Source organism: Sinocyclocheilus anshuiensis, unplaced genomic scaffold, assembly GCF_001515605.1.
Source record: "Sinocyclocheilus anshuiensis isolate Anshui unplaced genomic scaffold, SAMN03320099.WGS_v1.1 scaffold968, whole genome shotgun sequence".
Taxonomy (NCBI): Eukaryota; Metazoa; Chordata; class Actinopteri; order Cypriniformes; family Cyprinidae; genus Sinocyclocheilus; species Sinocyclocheilus anshuiensis.
Window position 1 is genome coordinate 176,670 of NW_015549636.1, and position 18,428 is coordinate 195,097.

Genomic DNA, 18,428 nt, shown 5'->3' on the forward strand with positions numbered 1-18,428 from the left:
TCTGAAATTATTCCCCGCCCCCCCCCCCTCATTATTATTCAAATTAAATTTGTTGAACAAAATATGTTGAAAAGCAGAAATAGTTCTGACTCACTGTGAATCATGAGAAGAAAGATCAGCGGAAGAGTAGGAGCTATTCTGATTGACATCATTATAGCAACACCTGCAACACAATCAATGTACTGTGCCTTATTTTAGCTTCTGTGAAGGTGAATGTCATGAAATCCATCAAGAACTACATCAGGCCATTGTGAGATTTTTGCCATTAGAGTAAAATAAGGGCTCTAAATATAAAAGTTTTTATTTTATCCATATTTACATTTACATGTAATCATTTGGCAGACGCTTTTAACTTAGGTTGTAAGTTAAAAGCAGCTTTATTAGGGCAAAATAAGCAATCAAACAAAAAACAAACAAAAAGCAGCAATATATGTTGTGACAAGTCCCAGTTAGTCTAACACCAAACATGTAGCAAGCAAACAGAGAAATTCTCTTACCGTTTTTCAGGGATGAAGCGATACAGTAAGAACAGAAGTTTACAGTCATTAGATGATTTCTCTTGAAGATGAATGCTTTATCTTCCCCTTATCAAGTACATTTTACTCTCAGACTCTTCTTAAAAACCAGCTTTGTTTAAATCCATTCAAAGAGCATTTTGATAATGCAAAAAAAAAAAAAAAAAATATATCTCATCATAAGAAGGACAGGGCAAATGAAGCAGCATCCGCCAGTGCATGAAAATTAGTGAAACAGAGGGGAAAAACGAGGAAGTGAAAACAGATGGGAGAGCAACATGCAAAGTTTTTCACATTTTCACAGCAACTTTCAGATGCAGTGGAGTTTTTCATCTCTCAGACAGGATTGTCCACAGATACTGAGTTCCTTCACAGTGAACAAATGCGATCGTGTGATCTTTTTTTTCTTTTCTTCTTGAAGTTAATTCAGTGAGTTTTGTTGGAGTTTTTAAGATCATAAAATTCTGTTTTACACTAAGTTTCTCTTCCTCTTTTGTGAGTTGATAAGAGGCCTGTGAACTAAATTAAACCTTTATGCAAATCCTGCAGGTGAACCGACAGTCTCTCTCAAAGCTTCACGGGAACTCAGTACCACTCAGATACCATCCATCATCTATCTATCTATCTATCTATCTATCTATCTATCTGTCTGTCTGTCTGTCTGTCTATCTATCTATCTGTCTGTATAACTAACTGTCTGTCTATCTGTCTGTCTGTCAAGTCAAGTCACCTTTATTTATATAGCGCTTTTACAGTTTTTCTCAGTCGCTTTGGTGCATTTCTCGAATCATCTTTAATATTTGCAAAGAAGTATGTGCATTTCTCAAAACAATTTGTACAAACAGCACCACACAATGGATTACCTGCAAAAGCCTGTAACCTATCTATCTGTCTGTCTGTCTGTCTGATTGTGTTATGATGTGAATCAGGCCTGCCTGCACCAGCAGTCCAGTGCTGTAAACACATTCTCATCAAATGAAGAAATGTATGTCAATAACTAGAGAAGTGCAAAGAAGGTTCACCAGCAGTTGTTGCAAAGACGCAGGAGAAAAACAACGATTCACAAAACTTATAGCATTAAAATTGGACATGCTTGCAAGCTACTGACCTTAAACAAACAAACAAATAAATCCAATAGTTCGATTTTATGATTTCTTTTAAATACACAGTTATTATAGTAAATTATTCACCACTGCAATCATCTGTTCTGACGATTTTTATTTGTCAATGATTCATTTACAGAATATTGATAAATGAATCAACAAATCAATCTGGCTAAAGTTTGATTTCTCAGTTAAAGTATTTATTTAACATCATTGAACATTACAAGTATTCATGATAAGAGTAACACTATTTGCCAACAGTATTTGCAGTTTTCAGATCTACAGTGAAATACAGAACAACAGTTCTTTCTGGTCCTCGGACCAGACTGGCTGATAAGAGATGCGATATTAGAGTGATATCAGAACTCCAACAGCCGTTTCACAGTTTGTAATCGTATCACTCTGCTTGTGGTACTTCTTACAGCGAGTGTCATGGCGGACGCCCAAATCCAGTATCATTTTAGAAATATTACTGTTTTTGTGTCACAGAATGTAGCTTTAAGAGATTTTCAGGCAAGAATGTACTTTTTTTTGATATAAAAATAGTTTATAAATAGTTTGTTAATAAAGATAACATCTATTTGAAAATTTGCTTTGACATTTTCAGACATGTGAGCTCCAGATGGTCAGCGGCCGTTCTACGCTCATGAAGCCGCCCGAGAGCGCCTCACCTCGGCCAGATCTTCTAGAATATGATGCTGGCTCAGATGTCTCTGTAGTGGTTAAACATGATGTAACACCGAGTTGAAATGTTCTACAGCCGAGATAGGAAAACTGTGTGGTGGTAATAATGCACTGGAGACAAGAAGATGGCGTATTTCCCCGAGTTTAAAGGTGCAATAGGTGATTGTCTTCAGAAACATTTTTTGTTATGCTTGTTGAAAGTCTCTTCACATCCCGATAGCAATCATTAAGTTAAGTGGTCTAAATTTATTTATCTGTATTTATATATTCTGTGGAAGGCGTAGGACCAAGAAATGTTCATCCAATCAAAACGCTTGGTCTGAGCGTTTTAATTCGCTTTCCTACCTGCCTGTCAACGTATATATCTGCATACCTCTGCGCACCCTGTTAGCGCAGACAGGATACGTCATCAGCGCGTTCACGCACGCTGTGCAGACAGAGCGAGAATGGCAGACAAACATCAACAACCCGATCTTCCTTCCTGGTATTGTAGTACTTTTAAAGTTTTCTCATCAGTGAATGACACATGATGTAGCCCAGCGGTTCCCAGTTCCAGTCCTCGCGCCCCCCGCTCTGCATATTTGCATGTCTCGCTAAGTTAACACACCCGATTCAGATAACCAGATCATTAGAAGTGAGCTACGTGCATGAACTGTGTTCCGATCAATGTGATCCCTACACAGTGTTCATTGCTCCCTACTCCCTGAGCAGGGGATTACTTCTCTTCGGAACATGGGCTGGAATTGAGAACGGCTGATGTAGCCTATTGCAGTAATGTTGTCTCTGGTATTCTGGTCTGTGAGCGTCTATGCGTTCAGGGGGCGTGGCTTTGGACGGCGATTGCAGGGAGGGTGGGAAGTTCGCTTTCAGTGCTATCAGGCTAAAGTTAGCATTTTCCAAGATCTACTGCACCTTTAATAAAATGGCCTCAAGCGCCACCGATACATTCGTCCACATTCATTAATCTTTGCAAATTTATAAAAAAAAAAAAACTAAAAGGATTCCATTGCATAAGTATTCATACCCTTATCTGGGACAGTTGAAATTTAGCTCAGGAGCATTCATATTGCTTGTAGATGTTACTACACTTATAGTGAAGTTAACCTGTGGCAAATTCAGTTGAATGGGTATGATTTGGAAAGGCACACACGTCTTAATAAAAGGTCTAGAAGGACAAACATCACTGCAACACTCCACCAATCCAGTCTTTATGGCAGTGTGGCCAAACTCAATCCTCTCCTCAGTGAAGATATATGAAAACTCACTTTGAATTTGCAAAAAAGCACCTAAAGGACCCTCAGACTCTGAGAAACAAGATTCTCTGGTCTGATGAACTTCAATTCTAAGCATCATGTTTGAAGGAAACCAGGTCCGCTCATCACCTGCAGAGTACCACCCCAAAAGTAAAGTGTGCTGGTAGCAGCAAGAATCAAACAAAAAAAGACTTGAGGCTGTTAAGGTGCTTCAGCTAAATATTTAGTTAAGGGTATGAATACTTATTTCAGTTTTTTATTTTTAATAAATTTATGAAGTTGTGACAATTCTGTTTTTGCTTTGTCAGTATGGTGTATGGAGTGTAGATTGATGTGGAAAAAAAGTAATTTAGAGAAGCTTATCATAAGGCAGCAACATAACAAAATGCAAAAAAAATGAATATTTTCGCAAGGCACTGTAAGTCCTTTTAGCATCATTTAGTTGCATACAGTATATACATGGAAAGGCAGTTTCTGTGCCATTCTGTGGACGTAAGGACATGTTCTGTGAAGACCAGAGAGGTTAAAAGGTCTCCTAAGGAATCTCAGTCTGGTTCTTGTCTTCTAGGTGGGGGAAACCACCAAACAAAGTCTCCAATAACGGTTTCCCTCATGTGATGGTCATGATGATGTCTCTTCAATCATTAATCTTGGTTATTTGCCCCAAATTTGACAATCTCCTTTCTGAGTTGGAATTGTCAATAAGTGTTCTTTTGTTTAATGTTGAAAGCTGTTTGAAGCTACTAGTTTGTTAGGCTCACTTCAGACTCGTGGCGCAAGGATCTGATTTACGAACATCCTGTTGCCTTGGGCCTCTCTGTGGAATTCAGCTCTTTGGGTTGTTCAACACCAATCTGATCAAATCTTAAAGTTTCTGATTCGCTCTGATATCCTACATGACCCAACACATTGTTTATTAAACAAAAGTAAGCGAAACAAGATTGTGAAATAATGATGTTCATTAATATGATCATGAACTGCAAAGGCACAAAACATGACAGACAGATTTGGTTTCTACAACTTTGGTTTCTAAAAGCTAAACTTCATGTGAAGTTCTTGATAAGTCAGAACAGGTCGAACAACACATTGAACACATCGCTTCAGGACAGCAACCGTTTTTTTGGGGGCTCTAAAAAGGACATTTTTTTTTACAGGTATGTATTTAAAGAATGTCAATCTTCACAGACATGATAAACATCTCAGTCAACAGGCTATTCTGAAGATTTCTGGTGACTAATGCTTCTTTAGTTTACCTGTTTAAATCAGCTAATGCAACACTACGGTCATATTAGTTTGTGCTTTTAGTTTGTTTTCGTTCGTTTCCTTAAAAAAAAATAATCATGCTAATCATAAGATTGGAATATTCAACTGTGGATTTGTTAAATTGACTTTACCTTCATTGTCGTGTTTGTGTATATCTTGCAACACAGTTGTGTGACACACAGCTCCTTAAAACTTTGTAACTACTTAATTCAATTAGAACTTAAATATGCAAAATGGTAGTTTTCTAAATTATTTTGTGTTGGGACCACCAACAATAATATATGTTATAAAAACATTATTTCTGAATGTTCGCTGAATGTTCAAAATGTCCAGTTTTTAAATATGCATTACATTACGTTGATTCGTTTGGTTATATTAAAGCTATGTAATCTAAATGAATGGACATTTTATTTTATTAAATACTTGAATATTGAATTTAGGCTTAAACAGTGGTATATACCCTCATTCACTTTAATTCATGTATCACTGAACACAGTGTACCATAAGCTATGTACCATTTAGGTATTAATATTTACACTTTAGGTACTAATATGCAGATTTAAGAAACTAAAATGCACTCTTTAGGGGTAAATAAGGAACAAAGGTATGTCTTTTGAAAAGGTATATGCCAATTACAGCTTGTGTATAAGTTCACAGTACTAGCCCTTCTCTGGAGCCATATTCCGCCACACGTTTTTGTCATGGTTCTCTGTGCTATATTTCTCTTGCAATAAAAGAGTAAATATGTTGACACTCCTGTTATTGTGTTTATGCTTTTTTTTTTTTTAACTGACAACTGCAGAATTTTAGCTCTGTGAGCAAGAATATCTAAACTAATCTACATTAATCTAAAATAGAAATAAAACAAAGCCAAGCTAAAGTGCTATTACTGAGGACAGCCATGTTTGTTCAACTGCATATCATGTGGGAACGCCTCGTTTTCAGAGCTGTACAGACATGTTCTTCACTCACAAGCTGCCATAAAATAGGAGAACAACAGACATGGCCAGGCCATCTAAGAAGAAATCAAGTGCACCAGGTAATCATGAGTTTATGGACATTATTACATTTGTCATATTACGGGTCAAAATCGTTTCATGTTTTGAAGGATTTCGAAGTTGATCATTTCCATGTATTATCAGTCTGCAGGTTAAGACCATATGCAGTACTACAGGCTTGTATTCTTTGGACATTGTTCTGTTTGGTAAGTTTGTGAGACATTTTGAAGCAGATGTTAAAATAATGATCAAATAAATAAGCATTTTATTTCTGCCTAAAATAACGATAAAATTAATAAGATCTTCATTTCTGCCTTACAAGTTAACAAGACTGTGTGGCATTCAACTCAATTTGAATTGAGAAATGTATTTTTAAATTGCAATTTAATGTATAAATCTGAATTTAAGCATCATTAGGAAACAAATGCAGCATTTGAATGTTTACAAATTTGTGTAACTGCTGTAATTGTGGTTTTAAAGTAAAATAGGTTTTAGCAGGAATCAATGAAGCTGTATGTTTGATATAGGCCTACGCCTGCACTTTTTGAAACATTTGATATGTTTTGTTTGTTTGTTTTTCTAAGCTCTTAATTACATTGCACAGTTTGGTCTTTATTTGTAGGCTAAATATTAGAAAATCACGAGATTATTTCTGTTTAGCACACAGGCTTCGCCGGTGTGCCAAACAGACGGAGCACAAGGGAACAGCGTAATGATTTTGACTAAATACTTTTTTTTTCTTGTTAGACATTAAACGTGGGTGTAAATGAATCTGTTTTCTGAAGTTAGGGGGAATGCTAGTCCACTACGAAACTCCAGCAAGAAGTGTGACAGATGATCCTTCAACTGTTTATCTTCAGGATGTGTCACTTTACATTATCAAGCACTGTACATTCATTAGGAACAGCTGAGGTGGTAAAATGTGGTTTAGTCTGAAATAAACAAATAAGATATCAGAATCCGTCTGTAAACAGTAAACATACACATTTACCTTAGTATACATCTTTTTATGCGTTAATATTAAACACAACACGAGAAATGGCGTTAAACATATGCACGCAAATCATCACTTCTCCACATAAAATATGACAGATAAATAAAGATAAATGAACTTATATTCATGCACGCACATTTACCACTCATAAAAGGCAGGCAGAGAACGAAACTGATAGTAAGCTGGAACCGCTCTGGCGAAACTGCTACAATAGCTTTCAGTCACGTGACCGGCTCGAAGACCTGGAGGGCAAAACATCCACAGAACTGCAGGACAACCCTGTAATTTTCCATCTGTTTCACAGCCGCAAATATTTAGATCACCTCTCAAAAGAATAAAACAAATGTATGTGAACAAAATGCAAGTTTTGGCCATTTGCAATCCATATTAATCACCTGCGGCAAAATTTCAATCATTAAACAGTGCGACAAAACGTTGAAAAAACACTTAAAGTGCCTTAATATATTTAAAACGGTAATATTCTCTATATTAATGATTCATAGTTTACATAGGCAAGCAGATGAGGCTGGAATATGAACGCAATCCGTTTAATGGTTCAGTGTTTTCCTTCACAGTAAAATCCTGAGTGTTAAATTAACACTGCTTGGAGCATATATGGTACCACTCTAAAAGTGTGTTAAAGGGGTGCTATTATGCTCTGTTACAAAGTCTTGATTTTGTTTTGGGGGTGTACTAGAACAGGCTCTCATACTAGGTTGTTCGAAAAACACATTATTTTTCACATATTTTACATTGGTCGATCGTGTCAAAAAGCCAACAACACACGCTTATCCATCTGCGCCACTGGAGCTGATGAGTCACATCCACTTTTAACTAAATGTAAATAGACATCCCGTATTTTTTATTCCATAGTAAGGGCAATTCATACAATACATTTAAACTGAGCTACTTTAATACCATCTCCGAACTTTCTACCACGACTCTGCTGTTCTTCGGCTGGTTCTTCCTGTATATGTTGATTGACAGATGTCTCGTCCAGTCAGCGGTGAGTAATCCCAGACCAATGGCGCTGTCTCAAACTATACCTACCTCTTCCGGTTTGTCTGATTTGTCATTGTGCTTTCTGACTTGTTAATTTGTTTTCGGATTAGTCTTTGTTTTTTCTGACTTGTTATTTTGTTTTCGAATTTGTCATTGTGTTTTCTGACTTGTTATAATGTTTTCTGAATTGTTGTTGTGCTTTCTGAATTGTTATTTTGTTTTTTAGACTTGCATTTGCGTTTGTAATTTTTTTTTTTTTTTTTCAGAATTGTGATTTGTTTAGCACTTCTCGGCCACCGTATAGGACCCCTTTAAAATAACACTGAAGCAGTGTTAAAGTTAATGAGATAATTATCTGAATCACTGAAGAAAAGAGAAACACAAGAATTACAACTGACTTTAGTCACAGCCTTAACTTTTTCAGTGTTAAAATACATTCTATCCCAGCTTACAGGTGCAGTAAGTGATTTCAGCATTGTGCTTTTCCATTCTTCATGTTTTCTTTGGCTGCATTCATCAGTCGACTCTAACATTCTTTTAGAGCTCCTGCAGGATTCAACCTTATTTTCTTCATGCATGGGGAATACATAGCCTAGTAGCCATGCATGAAGGAAATAAGGTTGAATCCCAGGAGCTCTACAAGCATGTTAGAGTGATGAATGCAGCCAAAGAAAAAACGAAGAATGGAAAAGCACAATGCTGAAATCATTTACTGCACCTGTAAGCTGGGATAGAATGTATTTTAACACTGAAAAAGTTACAAACTTCAGCTTTAAGTACTCTCATAATTAGTAGTTGGGAAGTGGATGGCACGTTTGACAAGCAGCAACTTGCTGTTTGTTTTTGATTTGTTGTATAAAGGAAACTTTTTACTTGATGCTTTTTAACCCAGCCCATTCACAGTTTGTGCATGATTTCGACAAACGCCTACAGACCTATAACTTTTCTAGTATTATCCAGATAGTATGTGTACCTACAATGAACATTAAAGGTGCCATATCATGAAAATCTGACTTTTCCAGGTTTTAAGTGCTATAATCAGGCAAGAGAGCAGAGGATTTATTGATTTATTTACTGTATATTGCTGCAGATACACACAGATCTAAAATAAACATACAATTTATTTCCCAGCTGGTACCTTTACAGACATAACCAACTGTTTTTGTAATTCATGTGTGTCTTCAACATAAACTTGTGTGTGAATGAGAACTTAGTTTAGTACTCGCATGCTGTGACAGCCGCTTTCTGTCCGTGTGCTTCGGATATGTGCTCTCAGAAAACCATATATCAGAAGTTTAAACTCATATGATTTAAAACACGTGATTTCAGCGCGATAAACATCATAATCAGAACCAAAACAGATGTTTTTAGCAGGTCCAAGCTGTAATGACGCAGCTCTATTCTGGGAAAGGGAGCGGGGAGCAGCAGCTCATTTGCATTTAAAGAGACAGGCCCGAAAAAACAGCTTGTTTCTGCTTCCACTCAAAATAGGCATTTTCAAAATGATATAATAAATGATCTGTGGAGTATTTTGTGCTTAACTTTAAAGACACATTCTGGGGACACCAGAGACTTATATTACATATTGTAAAAAGGGGCATAATATGTCTCCTTTAAACATTTGCACATAGAAATAAATGTAATTTGGTGTGAATGATATCCTGGTTCTCTCTCAGGCTCTATGGGCATTGAATGGTGGGATCCACATCAAACAAATTCAGCCCGCCAGACCTAAACCAGTTCCTCAAAATAACAGTTCATCCATAATATCCGCGTTTGACATGGGAATCAGTGATGAGGAGTGGGGAAGACTACAGAAGGCTATTGACTGGCCTATTCCAGATCAAGAAATCACTCATCTGAATCAGAGCACAAGTCCAGTCCACTCAACTTTCTCTATTGTGGGACTCAAAGAGAGTTACAAAGTGGGAGAAAAGATCTCTGTTGCTATCACAGCCAGAGACCACAACAAGAACCTGAAAAGATATGGAGGAGATTTTTTCAAAGCAAAACTTTTCAATGCAGAGCTAAAGGTGTGTTATATGATAATTTATATTTTTTTAAATACATTTTTTAGTATAAAAAATAAATATAGTGTTTCACTTGCATTAATTGTTGATTTATTAGCACAATATTACATATTATGTTTACATTTAAAAGCTTTAAAAATGTATTTGCCAACAGACATTAGTTTTGTGCATTACACTTGTTCTTTTCCGTTCTTCTTGAAGGCGAGTGTGTACGGGGAGGTTGTGGATCATCGTAATGGGACTTACTCTGTTGCTCTTCTTCTGCCCTGGGAAGGTCAGGCACAAGTTCCTGTTCGTCTTGAGCACTCCAGCGAGGTTGTGCAGATTCTTAAAAAATACAGGGAGTCTTCATTCCCACGCAGCCACTATAATGGCTACTTTGAAGGGCCAGGACTCAATAAAACTAGGGTCCATGAAGTAGTAGAATGTAATCTTAAGTGGGGTGCAGATGGAAGCTGGATGAAAGGCGACTGCTGCTGTGAGTATAAGGATATAAGAACAGAGACGGTATGGCAGTGTGAGAGACCAAAGGAACTTTCCTGTGACAAACTGGTTCATCACTCATACGGACGTTTGGAAAGCCCATTACATCTTTTTGAGCAGCAGCTTTTTACAAAGTAATGACTCAAAATAAATTCCAAAATAACTGTTGAATTGTAAAACAAACAAAGAAAAGTGTACAAAATGTGTGTCTGTTTTTTTCTCCACAGGAATTTAACAAATGTTGCTATTAGTGGAGACAAAAAAATCATAAATGTCCTTCCCAACACTGCATCCATTGGTATGTTTAATGGTCTCTGAACATTCCTGTTTGATAAAAAAAAAGAAAAGAAATAATGGCTCTTTTTTTTCAATGGCAAACCACAATTAGGCTTGAGTTCTTCTTTTTGTTTATTGTTTGCAAATTGGTTTATGGCATTAATATGTGTCATTGTTCACACATTGAATTTGTCGCACATACAAGTGGCGTTTCAGCAAATGAAATATTTAAAGGGGTCATGAACTGCCTTTTGTTATTATTTTTGTACTATTCTCTGAGGTCCACTTATAATGTTGTAAATTTTTTACATAAAAAAAAACATCATTTAAAAGTAATAGGCTATTTTCTGAGCTGGTTTTGACCCCCCTCATCAGAACACTCTGTTTGAATATGGGTGGCAGAATGTAGACACGGAAGTAAATGCCCACTGCTATAATTGGCTAACAGTTGTGTATGTTTGACAGTTTACGTCCTTCACAGATAGACGCATAAACGCTCAGTACATATCAAATGATCTGTAATAACAGACAAAGCAATAGTGACCACATAATAAGACCAGTGACCACATAATAAAAAAAGGTACTCTCACTTGTGTGTTGCGACATTACTGTCGAATCCAATATCTTCATTAAAAGTTCATCCACTCTTTCCTAACATTGGGATCAGAAGGAAGGCAATGCACAGACTGTGTTTTTCCACAACTTGCCAATATATAGCTTCTGGTTGTCTTCGGAGCATCTTTATCGTTTGGTTTCTGCATAGACATGCGTTCGCCTCTCTCGTTATTTACACGTGAATCAGTGGGCGGGGCTAAACAGGCCACGATGTAGAAGCAGTCTTTGTGGACATACACATCTTCTGCGGTGGCGGTGTTTAGCCACAGTATTACATCTTATGGCACTTTTCCACTGCATGGTATGACTCGGCTTGGCTCAGCTCGGTTTGTGCTGTTTAGTACCGCTTTAGAGTGGGCAGGATTATACACATCGCCCCATCAAGCTCTCGCTGGATCCGCTCCTCGGCTATCGATGAGAGGAACGCTGTACTTCCTCAACAAACCGCGAAACAGCCTTTCTTTGGTTGTTAAAAAAGGTGCGCTCATTCAAAACATTTGCATTCTTTCAAAAAAAGTTGTGTTCGATCCTTTGCTGGCTGTGCTGATTTAAATCTAGCGGGTCTGGGGTGCGTTTCCCAAAAGCAACTATGGTCACAAGTTCCGTCGTTACCATTAGAGTTCAATGGAACTTACGACCATAGTTAGCTAATGATGCTTTTGGGAAACGCACCCTTGGTGTCTCATGTCGCAAGTTCAATGACACAGGTAGTGACAATTCTCTCCCGCCAATCAGGGAACGGTAGTGCTTCCATGTCACATTTTGGTAACGGTACATCTCGCTTGGAACCTCAGCCGAGGTGGTACTGAAAAAAGTACCAGGTACCAGGTACTGTACCCAGTGGAAACCCCCCCAAAAGTGAGCCGTACCGAACCGCACCGTGCCGTATCCATGCAGTGGAAAAGCACCAATAGAGAGGCACATTCCACAACCTGTCATTTTGGCAGATTGGCTTCAATATATGCTGTTTTTTAGACTAACGAGAAAGTTTTGAGTTCTGAAACTTACGGGATGTTTTTTGAATACAATGAACTCTTATATGTCAAAAGATCAAGGGAATTTTGATTTCTCAGTTCATGACCCCTTTAAGCCATATTAATACACACAATGATCACAAACAGGAACAATTTTATATAATAACATATATATCTATGCCATACAAATATGTTATATATCCTCAAGTCGGGACTCAAACTCGGGTCGCTCGAAGCATAATGGCATAAACATACACACACATTAACATACAGATTTTTGTATGTATGTTGCATATGTAAATAAAATATATATTGTTGACATGGTTGCTGCATATAATATCATATAAAAAATCATCATATATTGTTAACACATGTATACAAATTATACTATGGGTATTTTATATATGTTATACAGTTTAGTACATTTATATCTTCATCTACCTAGATAATTTATATATGTAAAAATTACATATATGGCAGTATCATTCTCGGTATACAGTAGGGCAATATGTCATGTTACATTTCTGTATAGGTTACTTTATTTATTTTTTTCCAAAAAGGAAATGGTCAAAACATACATGGACCACATATCAGAGGACAGATATCATCTGAAATCAAATATTTTCTTTTTGAATGCTTCTTTGCTTTAGGCACAATGGAGAAATGCAGGTCTGGCATGACGACACCGGTTCCTGCAGGGTTTTATTTGAACGATGTCTGGAAGTCTTTTGTATGCAACACTCGACAGTTCAGTCCTGCACAAATGGGAAACTGTCTTAAAAACAAGATTGTCTATTTGATGGGAGACTCCACCACAAGGCAGTGGTTTGAGTTCTTAGAAAGAAACGTGCCAGGCAAGTGTGACTCAGTTTTCAATATTCAATTTAAGACTTGATAGCATGTATATTATTAAACAAGGTACTGACATACAGAGGCCCCACAAAGGATATGGCCACTTAAAGTATTAGTTCACTTCTGAATTAAAATTTTCTGATAATTTACTCATCTCATTTTCTCTTCCAACGTCAAAATCATCCGACATCGTTGTTTTACCTTTTTTTGTAAAGGGCGTTTGAATTTATTTGCACGTTCGCTTTGTAAACACTGGGTCGGTACTTCCGCCTACATCACGTGTGACCTTTCCAACGTGACTACGTAATGCGTGAGAAAATGACCAATTGTTTTGCTAGATAAGACCCTTATTCCTCAGCTGAAGCTGCATTAAAACTGCAATTTGAACCTTCAACCTATTGATCCCCATTGAAGTCCACTATATGGAGAAAAATCCTGGAATGTTTTCCTCAAACCTTAATTTATTTTCGACTGAAGGAAGATAGACATGAACATATTGAATAACATGGGGGAGGTGAGTACATTTTCAGGAAATTTTAGATGAATTAGATGAAAATATAAAAAACTGGTGCACTTTTCAGGCAAATTTGCAAAATGTTATTATGAAAATGGCATATAAAGGTGAAGTTGGTTCTGAAAAAAGCTCATGCAGATCTTGTTCGCAGACGTTACTTGGTTTATTATTTTGTATCTAATGCATTTGTAACACTTCCCAGTGTGCAATAATGAATTCACAGAGGGTGGTTGCACATTTAGGGTGGACTTTATTCTGAAAAATATGAATTAATATTTTTAGTAGCAGTACTGATGTTTAACACGCATTACTCTCACTCTTGAACTCTCTCGAGATTCAGAATTTGTATTAAACATTACATTTTTAACATACAAATATTATCTTCAGCACAAAATTATTAGAACAATATATCTGCTGTATTCTCAATAAACAACATTCGTGTTATCACATGAACTCATGTTAACACATGTGCAAACTTATAAATCAATGCATAACACGGTTAATACAACAGATACTTGCTTCACTTCCTATTCAAACTTATCAGGAAATATACACACAAAATTATAAACATTAACCTTCATCCTTTCCTCAGGTTATTTTGACCCACATTTTTATTTTTAATTTTTTTTGAATTGAGTGTTAATCTGAGCGGTACAAGACTTTTGTCACACTTGAACATGGATCACAAAAAAACAAAAAAAAAACAAGAGTGGATTTGAGAACTTTATGTGGGTGTAAAAAAGTAACAAATCCTTCCCTCTCGGGTCAATTTGACCCGGCATAGGAATTAATCGAATGTCAAAAAACATTTATATTTGATTTTATTTATTTTTTTATACAAAATCTGACACAATCCAGAAACACAAATTATGTCTAAACAAAAGGGCTGAGACTACAGAATATTCTCAAGGCAAAAAACAAAACAAAAACACTTACATACCTCCGCATACGCTCGCACGCACACACACACACACACACACACACACACACACACACACACACACACACACACACACAAAGACACATCATAACACGCATTAAGGAAAACAAGGCAAATAAAAATACACACACACGGGCATATAAAAATAAAATAAAAATAACAACAACAAGAAAAAAATCATATAAAACCCTACATAAATATTAAGAAAAAAAAAATAGGCCTTCGGGTAATTTTGACCTGCCAGGAAAAGATTTGTTACAAAATGTGAGGGAAGGATGAAGGTTAATTTACTACGCTTAGTCTCACACATTTTTCACCAGCTTACTAGTGATATGACGTTCGGCACAGAGGTTTTGAAGCTTGTACCAAAAAAACTAAAGATCTCACAGTGAAGCACTGAGCCAGAGCTCGATTCGTTTTGCCATAACCACATGATCTGACGTCTGAAGCTTCTTTTTCTGCACACAACCACGTGACTGCTTCATATTCTAATTTAAATAACACAAACCCATTGTGCAGGTTTGAAGTGTCATTCACTTCTGTGAAAAGAATAAATCATAATACGAACTACAATTGCATGTATAGTTTAGTGCATGTTCAGTTTGTTTCAATCCCCACTTCAGAAGCACAGCAACTGACCATTTATTTTGAACGCCTACATGAGCCATGCTTAGTTTTTTATTAATTTATTCACAAACTCATTTATTCATACTTTGTGTAAGTACAATGACATTTTTTTTTTTTATTGCTGTAAATGCAGTGTTGGGGAGTAGCTAGCTACAAGTAGCGACGCTACTAACGCAACTACATTTTTCAGTAGCGTGATGGTAGCTCCGCTACTTTTAAAACAGTGTAGCTTTTCCAGTAGCAAACTACTTTTTCTAGCAAGTAGCGGTGTAGCGCGACCAAAAACTACAGTCTGTTTTGCATTCTGACGAGTCACAAACCTGTAATGCATTGAAGCAGCGCAGCGTCTTCTTCTGACTAGATCACAAACTAAATTTGTTCATTACCGCCATCTGCTCTGATATTATGCATCTCGCGGCTTTACAGTCTTTCCACCTACAAGAGACTTCGTCTGATGATTTTGCAAAGGATGTACAGGATTGGATATTTCACATTAATCAACTGTAATTTATGCAAAACAAAGATTAAAATGCGGTATACTGCCTTTTTAGCCTTTTTAAACTGATTAATTTACCTGCTTTATTGCACACTATCAAATGTCTATTTTACAATGATGAACCGTCATAATAGGCTACAATCTGTCCCCCCACAGTTTTGTATTGAACACTAATCAAACAGAAAAAATTGCGATACAGTAGTGTGCTTATCATTTGGCAAAGGATGGTTGCGGTGGGATTCCACTCAAAGTGCAGTGTTCACGCGCGCAGCTGATGATTGACGTCTCAGAGGCTCCATTCACAGTCAGTAAATACTGCATGTGCTGTGAGTTTAACCTGCTTATTTTACGACTCCTCCATATCTAGTTTAAGTTACATTCATTTTGTTCTTGCATTGATGTTACGTTTGTAGCAGTTCTGCACTTTGACAGTCAGTTTGAGATAATGTAACTATATAACTATATTTTATTATTGTGTGTATCGGATAGTTTACAAAATCAAAGGATTGGGGCATTTCGTCATTGAAATGACTTGGAAAAAGTGTCCCAATCAACCTGAATTCACCCTACTCTTTTGTATGTTGTTTTAAACCCCAAATATCTTACTTACAATTTCATTATATTTTACTTAGAACTTTATTGGAATTCTTCATTAACAATTATTCAGTTATTTGCAATATTAAATGTAAAAATAAATAAATAAATAAAATAATAATAATAAAAAAATGAAAGTAGTTTCAATGTAGCTAGCTACTTTTTGATAGTAACTTGTAATGTAGCTAGCTACTTTTTCAGAAGGGTAGCTTGGATGTAGCTTAACTACTTTAATTTACGAGTAGCTTGTAGCTGGTCAAGCTACAATTTCAGAGTAGCTCCCCCAACACTGTTTATATGATTTTCATAGCACAAACTGATTTATTACATGAAACGGTTCAAAAGTGGCTGGAACATCTGGGACGCCAAGGCACCTTTTCCCACCTTTCACCACAAGAAGTCATTAGTGTGCAGCGTCTTGAAAAGCTTTGAGTAATGAATCATTTTACCATACAGTTTAGGGGAAAGCCTTGGAGCTTCGCAAAGCTTCCTTTCACCATCACTAGCAGGGATAGTTCACCCAAAAATGAAAAACACACTTTTTTTTTCAAAGCTGTATGACTTGCTAAAGCTACGATTATAATATTATTTTCATGTATCTTTATCAGGCATAAAGAGAATGGACCTCCACCCTCCTACTGCAGGTGGCCCACTGATGGCTGTGGAGTTGAAATATAACATCATTATTCACTGGAGGCCACACGGTGTTCCTTTGCGATTTAGTAAAATGCCTATTACTGATCTGCACTATATCAGCAACGATATTGATGAAATAGCCGGTGGGCCTCATGCAGTCGTTGTCTTCACATTCTTTGCTCACCTGGTTTTTCACCCGATAACATTTTACGTGTATGAAGTGGCCAAAATCCGCCAGTCTGTTGTTGCACTGCTGAGCCGCGCTCCAGAGACCACCATCATCATCAAGTCTGGAAACACTGCTGGACAAAAGGTGCCTTTGCTCACTTTCCAATCCTACCTTGTTTTCAACAAGAAAATACAGTATGGTACTTGTTATGGTATTTGTTGTACATGAAAGTCTACAGTTTTGGGGAAACTTACTTTCAAAAGTAATGCATTACAATATTGTGTTACTCCACTAAAAAGTAACTAATTGGATTACTTAGTTACTTCTTATGAAACATAATGCATTAAGTTTCTTCTACTTTTGTCGTCTGGGCTGAGCTTGCTTAATTGTCTTTAATAACACAAAGCCCAAAGGTTATTTTTGGCAACATTTCACACCAAAAGTAAAATTAATAAGCCTTAGGTTGAAGGAAGTGCATCTGCACCTCACGTCCAATTTCTCTCAACACGGGACAGGAGAGGTGTTAGTGAATAAATGGGGAAAAAGTAACTTGCATTGCTTGTTTGAAAAAGTAACTCAGATATTTTGTTGTACATTTGAAAGTAATGCGTTACTTTACTAGTTACTAGTAAAAAAAAAATCTGATTACAGATGTGGCCATTAAGAATGCGCTTTTTTTTTAATCACGCGGCAGCCTGCAATTCACCATTCGTGATCACGGGGCTCTCTGCAGGCACTTTTTCAGATTTTTTAAAGGGGTCATATGATGCTATTTCAATTTTTCCTTTCTCTTTGGAGTGTTACAAGCTCGGTGCATAAAGAAGATCTGTAAAGTTGCAAAGACTAAAGTCTCAAATCCAAATAGATATTCTTTATAAAAGTTAAGACTCAGTCACGCCTACCTAAAACGGCTCGTTCTAACATGCCCCCACATACCTACGTCACTATGTGGGAAGATTTGCATAATGCCGCCCAAATGTTCACGCAAAGAAAGAAGGCGTAACTTTTATTCTCGCTATAGTATTGTTGCTGCTGCCGCCTTGTCGTAGAGATGCTGTGTGTTTCGTTGTGAAAGCGAAACTACTTTGTTTGGTCTTGACGCTCCATCGTCGAATCCGCCGGCCGCCTCTGCTCAATCAAGCCGGCCTCCGCATACTCTAGGCTGCGGCTCACTCTAGGCCTCCGGCCTCCGCTCACTCAAGGCTGCCGTGTGTAACGCTGTATTGTTGTGAAAGCGAATCTACTTTGTTTGGTCTTCCAAAAGAGGGCACGACTAGAAATCAGTGGTTAAGTTGTATTTACAACACTGTTCCAGCACAGTTCAACCCAAAAATTTATTTGTGTGCAGCACATTTTATGGAGGACTGTTTCCTGATCCTGGAAGAGTAGACTACAATGCCGGCAGTTCTG

At 37.1% G+C, this 18,428-nt stretch overlaps 2 protein-coding genes across 2 annotated transcripts in view; one reads left to right on the forward strand and one right to left on the reverse strand.

Moving 5' to 3' along the window:
• Positions 1 to 149, reverse strand: part of LOC107659743 (B-cell receptor CD22-like) — a 7,903-nt gene extending 7,754 nt beyond the window's left edge. The window contains exon 1 of the mRNA XM_016448775.1: positions 95 to 149. Within this exon, the coding sequence (XP_016304261.1) occupies positions 95 to 149 (55 nt within the window). The remainder of the gene's footprint in view (positions 1 to 94) is intronic.
• Positions 150 to 5,790: 5,641 nt separating this feature from the next.
• The window catches only part of LOC107659745 (NXPE family member 1-like), a 26,373-nt gene continuing 13,735 nt past the window's right edge, over positions 5,791 to 18,428 (forward strand). Inside the window, exons 1-6 of the mRNA XM_016448776.1 lie at positions 5,791 to 5,857; positions 5,961 to 6,022; positions 9,489 to 9,845; positions 10,044 to 10,459; positions 10,553 to 10,623; positions 12,841 to 13,044. Of these exons, the coding sequence (XP_016304262.1) occupies positions 5,821 to 5,857; positions 5,961 to 6,022; positions 9,489 to 9,845; positions 10,044 to 10,459; positions 10,553 to 10,623; positions 12,841 to 13,044 (1,147 nt within the window). The 5' untranslated portion in view covers positions 5,791 to 5,820. The remainder of the gene's footprint in view (positions 5,858 to 5,960; positions 6,023 to 9,488; positions 9,846 to 10,043; positions 10,460 to 10,552; positions 10,624 to 12,840; positions 13,045 to 18,428) is intronic.